Below are 17462 nucleotides of genomic sequence, written 5' to 3'. Positions count from 1 at the left end.
CAATACAAATATACTGCAGACTAAATGTAAGTCTGAATTGTTCTTTAACTCCCTGAACCTCAAGTTCATTTGGAATTCGACTTGGAGATCACTCAAATGTCTTTATAAAAGATGAGCATGGGTGGCCAAGAGTCCCTGCCAAAGAGTGTCTGAGCAGCGTTTAGCCCCTTTATGACACGTTCTGAGGTTGGACCCACATGTAACTTCTACTTTTGGGTTGCTATTTCTGAACAACTCATTAGTGCTACCAGATCTCGTGGGTCCACATCAATACATGTGCCAGGTGGTTTCTGGTCAAGAATTGTATGCACTACTTTCTATGTGACCGCGAGCACTCCACCGAAAAGCATGTGTTTTCTTGCTCTCTCCCTTGTTTGCTGATTTCTACTCAAATACTTGCCTCATGCTCTCTGTGTTGTACAGCGTCCCCACCAGATTGTCTTTTAAAGCCCCTCAACAGGCACATTTTTTTCAGGGTAAGACTAAACACCAAACTTTAAGGTTTGTTTTTATGTTATCACCTGCATTCCACGTATTTCTTTTAAGTGCGGGCTTTGGTAGGCAAAGGTTTTTATGGTGCTAGGGAAATGACTGGCTGCTGAACCCAATTAGTGGTTCTTTGAGGCAGACAGTGTACTCTGCATGGCTTAACTGGAGATGGCTCTTCCCCTAGAGTCACATAACTCTGCTGCCTGAGCTACTACAGAGGACCAAATGGCTGGAGCTTTTGTTTCGGTTCTGAGCCCTGTGGAAAGTATATTAGACTGTGGCAAGGTTTTTGTTTTAAATTCAGACATTTAGTTTTTCTTTTTTAAACAATGTTCAGACTTTATTGATTGAAAAGTATTTGAAACATATTCCAGGCCATTTCTAAAGATTGATAACATTGAAATTAGTTTTCAGATTTGAAATATCTTAAGATATGTATTTACTTTTCCTTCTATGTTTTGAAATAATGTTTTTTAAACAATGCTTACAAACAAGCATTTGCAAGTTCTTACTACCCTGTTTATGCTCTTAAGCCTATTAAAATGTTACTTGGACTTTAGTTCATTTCTGTAAAGAGCATTTTTATCTATTAGGTTCAGTCGTTGAAAATTAAAAATAAATACATAAAGAACTGAGTATATAATATTACTTTTTAACCATAATATTTTTGGGGGACATTAGTTCATTATTACTGGGTTTCCATTAATTTGGAAAGCAACATCTTTTCCACTAAATGTTTATTCCCGCTATTTTTATTTTGCCTATATCGACTGAACTCCTATCCATTCTTCCTTATCATTATCTCATTTTCCTTAGTAGTTGTCAGTTTTTTACTAAAACTCGGTGTATGGACTGTAAGTTCTTTATTTCAAACTGTAATCGATTTACCTTGCCATGCACACCATCAACGTTTGCTTTAAGTGTTGCCTTGTTGCTCAGGCCACTGTACCGCAGGTGAGTAAAGGTTACTGTAACTTAATCCTGTTTATCTCGGCGGAGTGAATAGTGGGTCACTGCCAATACATGGTTTCTACATTCACAACTAGACCCATACTCCCCCATGTGTGTCTCATCATTGGAAAATAATAATGTTGTTATATGCTCATTAATCAGCATAATTACACCTGAAGTGTTTAGAAGTAATCGAAATTGAAAAGAAACTGGGGATTCAAGCCTAAGTTATTTGTTATTTTGAGGGTCTAGTGCAGTTCTTAATTTGTCGAAAAATAAGTGGCATGGCTGTCGTCAGGAGGCAACTTCAGCTTGCACCACATATTGCCCCTGCCATGCTGCCAATGCCATAACATTCTTACAAGTGTGACAAGTCGGGCTATTTCAAGCCCCCAATGCAATTAGAATGGCTTGGGCAGCAGTTAATAGTCATTTTTAATGTATATTGAATTAATAATTAATTGAGGTTGTGACCATCTCTAAATTAGCCAGACAGTGCTACCGTGTGGCAGACTGTCAGCAGCGCCGCTGTTGACAATTAAGAGCTGGTGCCGAGCACCAGAAACCTCCGGCTCAAACTAAGTACTGGTCTAGTGATATGCACATACCTCATTGTCTCAAGCTCCCCTATGGCGACACGCCACATATTATACACTATGTTTTGGTACATGTGCACCAAGCACGGAACCCCTGTCTAGATGAATGTCAATATGATACCTATTGTGCAGTGGCAACAAAATTAGGCCGCTGCAGCTAATTTGCTGTATTCATTAATAACAATACAGATTATATTTAAAATAGCCATTGAGGGGGACTCATCCTTATGTAGCCATGTTGAGATGAAAGCGCTGTAAATTACTTTGGTATTACCTAGCTTAATAATGATTATTAATGAACTGGAAATCAATTTAATTACCCTTTGGAGTCCCTTGCTCAAGACACATTTTCAGTAGTTATAAGAGTGTAACAAGCGCAGGCCTACGTGCATCAGCTATAGAAAATCAGACAGTCACCCTAGTTATTCGCTCACAAGCTGCATGCTCTGAGTCCCTCGTCAGCAGCAGGCTGGACTACGGAAACGCCATTTACGCTCACAAGCTGCATGGTCTGAGGCCCTCGTCAGCAGCAGGCTGGACTACGGAAACACCCTCTACGCAGGAGTCTCGGCCAAACTCCTGAAACGACTACAATGCATTCAGAACGCCTCTGCACGCCTGATCCTCGACATCCCTCGCCGCCGCAGCAACATCACACCCTACCTGGGAGACCTGCACTGGCTTCCCGTCAACAAGAGGATCACCTTCAAGCTCCTCACCCACGCACACAAGGCACTCCACACCACCGGCCAAGCATACCTCAACAGATGACTCACCTCTGCACCCCCAACCGCCAGCTATGCCGACCTCGCCACCGTCCCCCGCATCCAAAGAACGACCTCCGGCGGCAGATCGTTCTCCCACATCGCCGCCAAGACCTGGAACACCCTCCCCATCCTCCTACAGCAGACACAGGACCTGCTAACCTTCAGAAGACTACTCAAGACCTGGCTATCCGAGCAGTAGGCAGCAACCCCCCCACCCCAAGCGCCTTGAGACCCTCTCAGGAGAGTAGCGCACTTTACAAATGCTCTGAATGATTGATTGATTGATAGATTCATTCAATAAGGAGTCTTGGTTCAAATGCGCATACGTATCAATGACAAGTTGTGGAATGTGCATCGTAATCAAATCTCACGCTACTGTTTAATATGTGAGGAGGTCTGTACTGGGTAGGGTGACCAGGCATATGCAGGTGCAGTCTTCATTTTCCACCATCTGCCACAGCAAATTAAATTTAGCCCATGTCGTGGTTTCCAGACAAGGTTGACTGAACATAGGGAGAAGCAAGTATTTATGTGTTGTAGTGCAGAATTAGCAAATAGACCCCAGTAGAAAGCAAGTTGTGTTTAATTCCTCTTTGTGCCACACTGCTGGTGTTTTCTATGTTGTTCAGCACTGTCAACTAAGTCATTCTGTGCACATCGAAATATGAAAAATGGTAGCCTAACTCCTAAGTTTGTGAATGTCCCGGTTCTTGGTTTTCAACATCTTGCCACCCTTAATCTGAGAAGAAACGGAACAATCACTAGCTGGCCAGGAGAAAAAAGACTTAAGTGATCATTAAACTGCATCACAGTGGGCAAAATCAAAGTAATCCAAGATTACAATTAAACAATTCTGAGCATGCAAGAAAAACAATAGAATATGCAATGCTCTTCCATTGCGCCTTTAACTGGACCTCAACCTCACCAAATTTGGCAAAGGAAACACAAAAACAGATCTTTTGTGGATGATACAAAAAACTCAAAATACTGTATGTTGAAAGAAGATGGGCACTTGATTACCCAAAGGCTTCAACTTTATACCAGTAAAAACATTTTAAAACATGTATGCCAACTTTACAGTGCCAGTTAGATTTGATAAACTGAGTCACTGCACATGTTTTTCCAAGCAAGAGCGAAGTGGGTTTATATCACAGTAAATCTCAAACTGTGCCCAGCATTCTGCCTTTTCAAAAAGGTCTCGTAAATCATGGGGTGGGGAGAAGGAAAAATGTTGGATCCAACCACTTTCCTTAGAACAGTAATCTTGTAAATCAATTGTGGGGGGGGGGTTGGATCACTTGTCCTGCTAACCTGGGTTTTCAGGTCGCTGGGATGTCCCTTGGTAAAAAACCCTCATACACGTGAGTGGGTATTTTTGTGGGTAGCGGTATATCTTGGTTCTCCGCTATTGCACTCTCGTGTCTGCATAATCACAGGGTTAGTTGGTATGCATCCTCCACCAGGAGGTTGTAACCCGAGGTTAAAAGCAGTAGTGTCCAGTGATAAATGGTGTGAGTGATATTTAAAATAACTCGGACAGCCGGGGTAAATATTTATTATTCCGGATTAGAGTTAAAACAAGAAAATGTTGGTTGATATGCGTGGGGAGAATTGTTAGGATTCTCACGCTATCTATTTTCGTTAGATTAAAAGGTCGACTAGTTTCAGCCCTAGTTGCCTGGGGGGTCGACGGGCTTTCTTCAGGACCAGGTGAGAGATGTGTAGCAAAGTGACATATTAGTCCTCTGCTGGGTGAAGGTCAATGTTGTGCCTGTAAATACAAATGATAAGGGTGACCTCGGTGAGGGTAGTGGGACTATTATACAGTTGGTTTGTGGGATTAAAATACTTGTTTGCTCACCATATACTGCTGGCAGCTTCCACATACTCGTGACTCTGGCAACCAAACTATTGTTGTCTATCTCATTTGTGGTCGGGCTGGTTGAAAGCTCGACTAGCAAAAGGGCTAACACACGGTTCATTTTAAGGCTTAAAGGGTTAAGTGCCGATCATGTATCTACGAGGTGTTGATAATAGTATACATGTGTGATTATTGTGACTTTCACAACTATCGCATTCATACTTAACGTACCTTTGCGCACTCCGTTCTGCGCTTCCTCGGGTGACAGGGAGTCTTGGGGATTGGGCTCCTTCTAAAAGTAGTAATGGTGAGGGGTAACAAGTTAGTAGGCGGGGGTGTACTTATCTGTCGGTACCATTGGACCTCCACTCTCGATGTTACCTGTAGCTCCACGCTTCCCGCACTACTTGTGCTGACTCTGCCGTCCCGTACCCGGTAGCATTAGATTGCTTCCGGGGTTGTTTAAACACCTTGTGTGGGTGTAGAGAGGGAAAACAGACTCTGTAGCTAGGGGCTTTTGACTGGTTAGACAGGGAAAAGGTATTCGCTGACAGTTTTAATGCCCATTTTCTCAGTGAGTTCATTTTATGGCGCTTAATAGCGTCTGTATTTATCTATTCAGGCTGGCCCACGGAATATTATCGTTCAGACCTCGCACATCAGTACCCAGTCTGTGTACCCATCTTTGTTCCTTTTCGAACAGTATTCTTTCCGCATTGTGATCTTTGGTTTTCAGGGTCTCTAGGATGATCCATTGCAGATCATTCACTGTGTGGCCTTTTTCTAAAAAATGCGTGGCCATCTTGGTTGTTGTCTTCCGACATTTGACGTTGCTGCGGTGTTCACATATCCTCTGTTTTGCTTTCCTGCAGGTCATGCCTATGTAAATTAGGTTACAGGGACATGTGATCATGTAGATTGCATGGCTGGTATTGCAATTAGTATGGTTCCTTATTGTCCATTTTAGGTGCGGGAGGAGTTGTATTTCTTTTGTGGGTCTTGTTAGGGAACAGACCGAGCAAGAACCGCATGGGAAGTGTCCCGTAACTGGTGGGAGATTCCAGAGGGTACTCTGATTCTGTATTGTGGTTACACGTCAGGATGCACCTCTTTTTCAAACCCACCGCAAAAAACAGCCTCCTGTCCTTCAACAGCTACCACCCACGTCCCCTAAGGGAGAATTTGCCCTACAGCCAGTTCCTCCGATTACGGAGGAACTGTAGCAAGACGGATGAGTACAAGACCCAAGCCAACGACCTCTGTAAGAAATTAGAGGCACGACAATATCCGCAAAAGGTGATTAAGAAATGCAAAAAGAGGGCCAGAAATCAGAATCGTGAGGCTCTTTTAGAAACCACCAGTAGGACAACTGAAGAAGACCAGCTCACGTGCGTAACAACATACAGCCCAGCCTCAAACAAAATAAAGAAGATCATAAACAAACATTGGCGCATCCTGACGTCTGCCAATATTTCGTGGCCCAAACCACGATTCGCTAATAAACGAACTAGCAATCTGAAAGACCTCCTGGTCCACACCAGACCCAGACTAACCACAATACAGAATCAGAGTACCCTCTGGAATCTCCCACCAGTTACGGGACACTTCCCATGCGGTTCTTGCTCGGTCTGTTCACTAACAAGACCCACAAAAGAAATACAACTCCTCCCGCACCTAAAATGGACAATAAGGAACCATACTAATTGCAATACCAGCCATGCAATCTACATGATCACATGTCCCTGTAGCCTAATTTACATAGGCATGACCTGCAGGAAAGCAAAACAGAGGATATGTGAACACCGCAGCAACGTCAAATGTCGGAAGACAACAACCAAGATGGCCACGCATTTTTTAGAAAAAGGCCACACAGTGAATGATCTGCAATGGATCATCCTAGAGACCCTGAAAACCAAAGATCACAATGCGGAAAGAATACTGTTCGAAAAGGAACAAAGATGGGTACACAGACTGGGTACTGATGTGCGAGGTCTGAACGATAATATTCCGTGGGCCAGCCTGAATAGATAAATACAGACGCTTTTAAGCGCCATAAAATGAACTCACTGAGAAAATGGGCATTAAAACTGTCAGAGAATACCTTTTCCCTGTCTAACCAGTCAAAAGCCCCTAGCTACAGAGTCTGTTTTCCCTCTCTACACCCACACAAGGTGTATAAACAACCCCGGAAGCAATCTAATGCTACCGGGTACAGGACGGCAGAGTCAGCACAAGTAGTGTGGGAAGCGTGGAGCTACAGGTAACATCGAGAGTGGAGGTCCAATGGTACCGACAGATAAGTACACCCCCGCCTACTAACTTGTTACCCCTCACCATTACTACTTTTAGAAGGAGCCCAATCCCCAAGACTCCCTGTCACCCGAGGAAGCGCAGAACAGAGTGCGCAAAGGTACGTTAAGTATGAATGCGATAGTTGTGAAAGTCACAATAATCACACATGTATACTATTATCAACACCTCGTAGATACATGATCGGCACTTAACCCTTTAAGCCTAAAATGAACCGTGTGTTAGCCCTTTTGCTAGTCTAGCTTTCAACCAGCCCGACCACAAATGAGATAGACAACAATAGTTTGGTTGCCAGAGTCACGAGTATGTGGAAGCTGCCAGCAGTATATGGTGAGCAAACAAGTATTTTAATCCCACAAACCAACTGTATAATAGTCCCACTACCCTCACCGAGGTCACCCTTATCATTTGTATTTACAGGCACAACATTGACCTTCACCCAGCAGAGGACTAATATGTCACTTTACTACACATCTCTCACCTGGTCCTGAAGAAAGCCCGTCGACCCCCCAGGCAACTAGGGCTGAAACTAGTCGACCTTTTAATCTAACGAAAATAGATAGCGTGCGAATCCTAACAATTCTCCCCACGCATATCAACCAACATTTTCTTGTTTTAACTCGAATCCGGAATAATAAATATTTACCCCGGCTGTCCGAGTTATTTTAAATATCACTCACACCATTTATCACTGGACACTACTGCTTTTAACCTCGGGTTACAACCTCCTGGTGGAGGATGCATACCAACTAACCCTGTGATTATGCAGACACGAGAGTGCAATAGCGGAGAACCAAGATATACCGCTACCCACAAAAATACCCACTCACGTGTATGAGGGTTTTTTACCAAGGGACATCCCAGCGACCTGAAAACCCAGGTTAGCAGGACAATTGATCCACCCCCCCCACAATTGATTTACAAGATTTTCAAAAAGGTCGCCAACTTATTAGCTTTTTAGGAGGACGAATCCACCTAATGACTCATCCTCTGTAATACATTTCAATTTAGATCAATTCATGTTTTTCTTGCTAATAAAAGATGAATCTGTTACTTATGCAAAAAAAACCATCTGGTTCTTTTCGGTTCAGCACAGAGCCAGGATTAAGAACAAAGCCAATGGAGGTAAAAAGGCAGTGCTGCTTACACAGCCTTTCGAGTATTTGAATTATCTGGAATTTTATAAGCTGCTTATGTACTGAGCCTGAAACGTATTTGTTTCTTCCATCATTCAGGAGGCGTCACATTCAGGCCGGTTTGTTAACTAATTCGGAAGATATTTAGTGCAGAAATTGGGATTTTTGTAACATTCATTGTAATGTGCGATTTCGCTCTACGATCAAGGAACAAAACGAGCCTATGTAGAGAACATAATAAAGATTTTCAGCACATTCCTCTCTGACATCATTCAATACTTGCTACTTTTTAATGCAGCAGAGAAAAAGCACTTTGCTGGAAGGCAATGCGGAAAACAAAATATTGCTAATGTAATCATAAGAGTATATATAGCTGCCATGTCACATTAGCTACTGGACAGAAACACGCGAAAGCTTAAACCCACTTAGACTAAGAAGATTCAACCATAAAGTGGTTTCTATATCATGCTATTCCTGGCCTCAATATTGCATCAAAACGAATTTGGTACTTCCAGCTGTAGCCCCAGTGGATTTCGATTTACCACGCATCCCATTGCGCGTGCATGCATTCATCAGCAGACAGTGCTTTTCGGTTTTCTGCAGATCTCTCAGATGGATCTGCCCAGAAAATTGAAAATGTTGAATTAGAAAGCCAAGCATGTGTGAATAGAATCTGTAGGACGTCAAGGCTGAAAACTGCATAAGAGGGCCATGACTCCTTCATGAGCACTAAAACAGACCATCAGTCACAGGGCTCCCACCTTGTCCCCCCTCCCCCCACACACACAGACACAATTAAGAGAAAGAAACAAGATAAACATTCAAGGGCAGACTAATTATCACAGTTGCTGAACAGCCGAGGGCTGAAGCAACAGCAAGTAACTCTTGGCCAAGGCAACACGTTTGCGCGGTACACGGCATTCATCATCATCTGGGCCCACATTTTGTGTTGTCAAAAAATCTAACCACATTAAAGCTTCATAAATATTAAAACGTGCCTCTGGTGATATTTAAGACCAAGAATAAACAAAAGAGAGACCACCATGGTACATGTGGAAATGTGGTACTCTGTCTTGCTCTACACAGAAATTAGAAATACCTCTTGATGGGTTTCCTCGAAATATTTATAAAAGCAGCTCAGGAATCAGTTTGGCTCGACAGCCCTTGAGGACACCTTTTGTAGCACACCATCTAATGCTGTCTGCCAGGGCAAGGAAGTTTGCTGGGCAACATACTTGTGTTGGGTTTGGCCGTTTCAGCAGGGTTATCCCCAAACTGTTTGCCTTGACCCTCGTGTTTTTTTACTCCGTTTTTGTTGGCTTTTAAGATTGTGCACTTTGCCACTGCTAACCAGTGCTAAAGTGCTTGTGTTCTCTCCCTAAAACATGGTAACATTGCCTTACACCCAATTAGCACAGTTAGTTTACTTGCAAGTCCCTAGTGAAGTGGTACGAAATGTATCCAGGGCCTGCAAATTAAATGTTACTTGCGGGACTGTGACACTGATTGCGCCACCCACTTAAGTAGCCTCTTAATCATTTTTCAGGCCTGCCATTGCGGCCTGTGAGTGCAGTTTAAACCACCATTTCAACCTGGTAAAATAAACATTTTGCTAGGCACAAACCTTACTTTTTAATGCACATGAAGCACCCCCAAGTATGACTATAACCTATCCAAAGGACAGGGTGCACTTTATTTTAAAAAATTGGACATGCGCTTTTAGGTTTTAAATTTCCTGGTAGTCAAAAACTCATGCATTTGTTTTCCACTACTGTAATGCCTACCCCTCACATAGGATAACATTGGGTTAACTTATTATGTTTAATAAATGATAACTTTCAATTGGGAGCAGGTAGGAATATCGTGTTTGGTGTCTAAAGAAGAGCAATTTAAAGATTACTTTAATGGTAAAGTCAATTTTAAGTCACAATTCTGAAAATGCCACAATTAGAAAGGTGGCATTTTCTTATCCTAACAATTTGGTGATGCTGCCTGTATCCTGGGTCACATGGCTAAGTATAGCTGACAGTTGGTCTTTGTGTATTGCTCCCAGATAGTAAGACAAAGCAGCAGAGGTGCTGACGGGATGGGCCATCTCTCACTTGATAAAATGGAGGAGCTGTCATCTACCACACTTGACATCACAAAGGTTCTGACTGAACACACTCGCAAAATGTTTGACACTAGTCTATTGTGACCTCAGATATGGTGCGGCCAGGGCAGGAAGACAGGAAATTCCAAGCACTTACAGGGGTGGAAACCTGCAGGACCTTCTTCTACTTCAAAGTGAGCACCAGGTATAAATGTTGGCCTCTCAAACACAACTCTTCAGTACATCTCTGGAGCTGTGCAAGACAACGAAGGACTGCTGTACTGCTCTGTAGGAAGTACTGCTACTCTGTTGTCCTGTTGCCTTTTGCCATTTTGCCTGAGTGAAAGGATTGGATCTGCATCTTGAACCCAGGACCACCACACCAAAGTGACTCCAAGGTCTAGTTGGCTGGCCTCCTGATCAGAGCCTCTGGGACAGAAAAGGTTTTAACCAACCCTGAACCCAGCACCTGTACTCTGTCTGCTGTGAGTCCTACCCCTGCCCCCCCCCCCCAAGTGGTGCTACTCCAGTCCTAGACCACTTGGAAATAGTTCTGAAGGTGCTCTGCTATCCTAGTTGCTGCCCTGTGAGCAGAACCGACACAGCACAATGCATCGCTTCACAGCCACTTCAGAACCGCAGGTGCGTGACACAGCTTTGATGCAGGGTTTCACATTGCAGCCTCGCAGCTGCTCGGAACCGCTGCTGCGCAATGCATCCTCGATGCGGAATCTCGCAACACTCTGCAATCAAGATTCAAGGTACTCCTGTTCAGCGGGCCTAAATTATCCCCTTTATTGGTCCCATGCTCCATTGCAGTCGTCCTGAACTTGTGACTTTGTCCCAGTCTGGCCACTTGGTGCTTTGTGCTTCTAGTCAGTACTTTTACTTGCATCTTTAAATGTGCAAATCTTCGGTTCTACTGATTGGATTATTGTCATTTTGGTGTCAAAAATATATTACATTTTATTCTATTTTTCTGAATTGGTGAGGGACTTTTCTTGTTCTGTATTTTATCTTTATTACTGTTGGAAGTGCTGCATAAATACTTCACATATTGTCTCTAAGTTAAGCCTGACTGCTTTTGTGCGAAGCTGCGAGAGAGTTGAGCACAGGTTAATTTGGGGTTGCTTGTGTCTTACTGTAGGAGGCTGGCTTGGTATATGGTGCAGACTTATTCAAGTGCTGCACCTTGCACAAATCCAGGCTACCCTTATGGTGGTTTTAGTTGTCTTTAATAACCATAGAAACCTCTCAGAGTGGTAGCTGTGGAAAGCAGCCGTCAGGCTTAGCTTGAAGGAGTGTTAAGCAGCTTGTTTTACCAGTTTAATCTGTAGTGTAAGTTAAATGAAAAAGACCCTCAGAGTGTTTATATAAAACGACTTCGTGTCTGTGGTTGGCATTAGCACTAGCTTGCTGGCAGACCCTGCAAGGCTGTTATTGTGAATACAGCCCCCCCCAGTACATAGGATCATACTTCCAACACTGGAATCTTGCTGGGGTATGATTCAAAGACGTTTGATATCAAACATGACCAGATTCAGTGTAGCCACTATATAGTTAGACTTCTCCTAATGTCTGATGTCCATTATATGTATTAAAATGCGTGGCCCAACTTTCAAAGCCTGGAGAATCGACTCAGGGTTTGTAGGGGTGCCTTGCTCATGCAGGGGCACCTTCACACTTATTATCAAGCACCCTGCCCTCAGGACTGAAGAGCTTGCCTTAGGAGTGTCTTATAGGTTTTAAGTGCAATGAGCTCAGATATAAGGTAACTTATATCTGTCGTGAGAGGTGCAAGCACCAACTCACACACGCTGCAATGGCAGACCTGTAGTCACATTTTGAGTGGACTCCCATGCGTGGCATAGTACATGCTACAGTCCATTGGAGACCCCGTAATACCTATGCCTGGGTGCTTAGTACCACATACTAGGGACTTACCACTGTATACCAGTAGCAAATTGTGGCGGTACCACATTTCTTACAATATCAATTTAGGGGAGAAAGCACAGTTACTAGGGTCCTGATTGAACAGAGATATTGTCCTCTCAATCACAGAAGGGTTGTGGGTGTGTTATCCAGCAACTACTTTAGCTATGTAAAACTAGCAGAAGGAGTACTTTTCGATGTCTTTCTCTGAAACACAGATGGAACGCTTTCGATGATGGCTCAAGGGCAATGCTAATCCTAGAACCTGAGGAATACACTACTTTTGCCCTCATTATAGCTCCTTCAGGGATCCTCATTTGGGTGTACATGCTAATGGCCAAGTGCTCTTAATTCTATATACATTACATAGCTGTCCACTTAAAAATAAGTTCACAAGAGTTCTATAGGTGACTACTTACAATCCGAACGAGCCAACACAATGTTGCTGTAGCTGTGGAGTAGTGAGTGTTGTAATGGTAGGGTGGGGTCTGGTCGTCTTCCCACGTCTCATAGCGCTCTGCATAGAAGACTGCTCGCTTTGGATTCAAAGCACCAATAGGCTGCAGAGGAATAAACAGATGGACGCATTAAATGTTAGAGAAAACACACAGAATGTTTTTATCCACCTATCTTATTAACAATGTTGAAGCTTCATGCATGAAACCTCTTGCTTATATACTCTTGTACTCAAAGATTTTCAGGGTAAAATAGCATTCCTGAAATATATAAAATTAGAAAAACTAAATACTATCTGTTCGCCCATAGCCAATCAAGAACAAAAAGTTTGCGAAGTAAGGATGTATGAATGCCTCCAAATGTGAGGCTCTACCACTCAAAGAGTATCACCAACAAATCATGCTTCAGAGGGCCTCACAACATTGACATGATGCACAGATGTAACAGGTTATAAGGCACTGTTGCCATTTTTGCAGCAAAACATATGTAGAATGTGCTATTTTCTATACATTTATAAACAAAAGAGAGGCACGGGTTATTAAGATAATGACTCATTTAGGATGAAAAGCAGATAAACAGCAAACAACTCCATGCAGAACAGCCAAGGAGTGAACTACAATAATAGGCGCAAGAAACAAAGATGAGACATCAGGGACCTTATCATTAACAGGTGCACTGGCTCAGTAGGGAGCTGTGTATGTGTTTTCCTTCCCTTTAGATGGTCTACTTAACTTAGAAATTCTCCGAGTTAGTGCATGAGCTGCAGAAAGAGCGAGCAGTAACTGCTGTTCTCTGTTTCTGATCAGTGGTGTCTTCTGCTGATGATCTAACTCGGAGAACTTAAATATATGCACGTTAGAAAGTGGAAACACCAAAAAAATGGCAGTGAACTCTGAGCTCATCCAGCATAGTTGTACATTATATGAATACATATCCTTCCCTGCAATGCAACATGGATCTGGGATACGTCATCAGCTGCAGCCTGTGCAAGTAAGAGATGGAGGGGGAGGGGATTTCGATAGACGACGATGAAGGAAAATGTATTATTTATTTAATTTTTCCTTGTGGCCGTCTGTGGAATCCCCCCCCCTGACCCGGCCTCACGGCCCCACAGCTCTTACCTGCACAGGCCGTTCCTGGATGTCATCCTCGCCCATATCAGGCAGACTCCAGACCTTCTCAATTGGACACTTACAACTTCAAAGAAAACCTCGTCACGCTGTGACCATTCGGTGACGGGCCTTTATCCAAACAGAATTTCTCCTATTCTAGCCATCACTGACAACCCCTGACCAACCCATTCACAGACTCGCAACTGTAACCCCCGAACTCGCATGCTCCATCCTACTCTGCCTACAACCTCCCCCTCGTCGAGTCCCAATCCTCTATTGTAAATTCGTCTTCTTGTATATTATTCCACAGCTCTACAGCGAGGTATTCGTTCTCTAAAATGGCACACATACATTCACACAATGCACTTGCAATTTAGACGAAATGTTATTATTGAACTGTGGTTCCCTCAACGCAATATTCAGTTCATAGCATGAACTAAAGGAACATACTCTTCTACCATTTGCATAAATTCTTTTTACGTCGGTAGGCCATCATTGAAGAACAACGATGATTCTTAATGGGTACTTGTCTAATTAGACGGGGTTGGCGCTCAGTAGTAGACTAATGTATTCACTGTAGGTATCTGTGTTTGACACAAAGGTCACAGGTATGTATCCCAGCGGGGCCACTCAGCGTTTCATCCTTCCGAGTTCTTTACATTGAGTTTGGTAGTAAAATACTTCCATCATCTACCAAAGACTCCAAGAGACGTCTTCGGGGTTGAATGAGAGATATATATATATATATATATATATATATATATATATATATATATATATATATATATATATATATATATATATATATATATATATATATATATATATATATATATATATATATATATATATATATATATATATATATATATATATATATATATATATATATATATATATATATATATATATATATATATATATATATATATATATATATATATATATATATATATATATATATATATATATATATATATATATATATATATATATATATATATATATATATATATATATATATATATATATATATATATATATATATATATATATATATATATATATATATATATATATATATATATATATATATATATATATATATATATATATATATATATATATATATATATATATATATATATATATATATATATATATATATATATATATATATATATATATATATATATATATATATATATATATATATATATATATATATATATATATATATATATATATATATATATATATATATATATATATATATATATATATATATATATATATATATATATATATATATATATATATATATATATATATATATATATATATATATATATATATATATATATATATATATATATATATATATATATATCTTCACACACCGGTTCCAGGTTTCCCGGCCATCGAGCGCTCGGTGTGGGTACGTACCCTACGGCAGAACCTCGCCGTTAATTATTTAACACTCCTCCGCGAATTACCACAAAGTAATGGGCGCACTCCCTCTGAGTTCCACAATTACATTTATTAAGATCTTTTCAGCTTTAGCATGAAAACAACACGATCTACGCGTTTCAGTGCTCCTAGCACCTTGCTCACGATCGTGAGCAAGGTGCTAGGAGCACTGAAACGCGTAGATCGTGTTGTTTTCATGCTAAAGCTGAAAAGATCTTAATAAATGTAATTGTGGAACTCAGAGTGAGTGTGCCCATTACTTTGTGGTAATTCGCGGAGGAGTGTTAAATATATATATATATATATATATATATATATATATATATATATATATATATATATATATATATATATATATATATATGTCCTTTGTGTTTTTATTATCTTTTAAATATAAGTAAGACCATTGTGAATGTGTCACCACACCTAACTGATCCCTTCATGATCTGTTCTGAGTTCATGGGTGATCTCCCCTTTTACACTGTGCTAAAGTAAAGTCAGAAAGATGTCCCATGTAGCATATGTCCAGCTTGAACAATTGCTGTCGTTTGAATCATAACCTCTGAGAAAAAAGGGGAACAATTGGTAAGGGTTTCTGAACATAGAAAATGTTAATCCTACATGTATGCGCTCAGTGCTGTGCACCACTGTCCATTTGAGCAACCTCACCATGCCTTCAACCAATGTAGGCCACTAATTTTGGAAGGGAGGTGGGCGGGCAGGCCACACAGGCATGAATATACACTAACTCATGCCCATGCATCTATAACTGCTCACACACACATACATTCGCAACACTGACTCACAACAAAATCATACATATATAGGTACACACATGCATGCACCAAAACATGAAAAAATAAAACTTTGAGACGGCTGACTTCCCTCATTGACTGAGAAAGGCAGCAGTCCCTCACTCGTCACAACGCCTTGAGACCCGCAGGGGTGATTTGTCGTGGTTTTTAAATCCTGATTGATTGAATGAGCAGGGTGGGGTCAGAGATACTACTGACCCCACCCTACCCCACTCTGTGACGAGGTGTCACTGATTGGCACTCGGCCCTCGGCACATAAGGGCTTAAAATTGACACTCTGAGGTCCATGGCAATCAGTGACACTCCTCCTCATCTGGAGGGGGAGGGGGGCCTTCAGGCACTTTTCCAAGGCTTAGGAGTACAACCTCACAGGGCTGGGAAATCCTCAGCCTGGAAAAGTTCAACCCAAGCAACCAGGAGCCTACACATTTAGCAAATGTCTAGCTCCTGCCTGCCTGAGCTGAACAAGAAGAGTGTCTGTCAGGCTGACATTTGCTCAGCCTGACAGACACGTTTCTTCTCTGGAAAATGAAAGGGGCGTGGCCCATTAACCATGTGGATGGGCTTCAGCTACCTTCAACTATCACTTGGCTGTACCTATGTGATTATGTGACCCATGAGTCACCCACAAAATGAACTCACAAATGAGCTGGCAGGTTCCATCATTTCTATTTCTCAGAAGTCAACATACCTGGCCATTTTGAAGTCAAATGCTTAGAAAAAAATGATAGAGGACACCAAACCTACATCTCCACTTAGATCACATAATTTCGCAGCTTGTGCTCACATCACATGCTGAAATGATGAAATTCTGTGGAGAGCTATACAGGTGTGTCCACATCGCAGATAGATGTCTAACGCAAAATTACCTCAATTACTCAACGCCTATCTCTAATCTCACATCTTAAAGCAACAAGAGATGACATTTATTCTTACTAAGGTTTATGAGTCACATTCAGCATAAACTGGAGCCAACCGTGAGTTTAATTCCCCTCGGTTATACACTAAGGGGCCACGGGTAATGAATATGACATTTTCCACAGAATATATATTTACATTCACATTTAATGACAACATTTTTTCACATAATGCTGCAAACAAAGTTTTAGTGCTGTAAGGCAATGACACATCTTCATATAGTTTTACTGCATGATGAAAAGGCGTGCAGAACATAAATGGGAATGCAGGACCCTTTTCAGTGCCATGCCAATGCCCAAATTATGTGGATGTAAATCCAAAGTATATAAATATATGTATTGTTGCCAAGGTTCTTAACCACTCAAAACCTTAGGGTACTGTCACTGCTCCACTCAAATGAGCAATTATCACACCTCCTTAAACCTACAGAGCAAAACAAAATTTGACCCATTTCAGGGCTGCCCTGGATGGTAAAGGTTTCTGAAAAAGGCATCGTGGCTGCTTACAAAGTTATCTTGAAGAATGATATCTGCTGTACCCTTACCCGTCAGGGTTGT

General features: G+C 41.5%; 1 protein-coding gene across 7 annotated transcripts in view; it reads right to left on the bottom strand.

The window, feature by feature from the left end:
• The window catches only part of NBEA (neurobeachin), a 1787704-nt gene that overhangs the window by 218878 nt on the left and 1551364 nt on the right, over positions 1 to 17462 (bottom strand). For all 7 annotated transcript variants that reach the window (XM_078657170.1, XM_078657173.1, XM_078657172.1 and 4 more), the window contains one exon: positions 12554 to 12694. In XM_078657170.1, coding sequence (XP_078513296.1) covers positions 12554 to 12694 — 141 coding nt within the window. The remainder of the gene's footprint in view (positions 1 to 12553; positions 12695 to 17462) is intronic.

The sequence above is a fragment of the Lissotriton helveticus genome, chromosome 8, assembly GCF_964261635.1.
Source record: "Lissotriton helveticus chromosome 8, aLisHel1.1, whole genome shotgun sequence".
NCBI lineage: Eukaryota > Metazoa > Chordata > Amphibia > Caudata > Salamandridae > Lissotriton > Lissotriton helveticus.
Note: the sequence above shows the minus strand (reverse complement) of the source record. Positions and strands in the feature narration are given on the sequence as shown.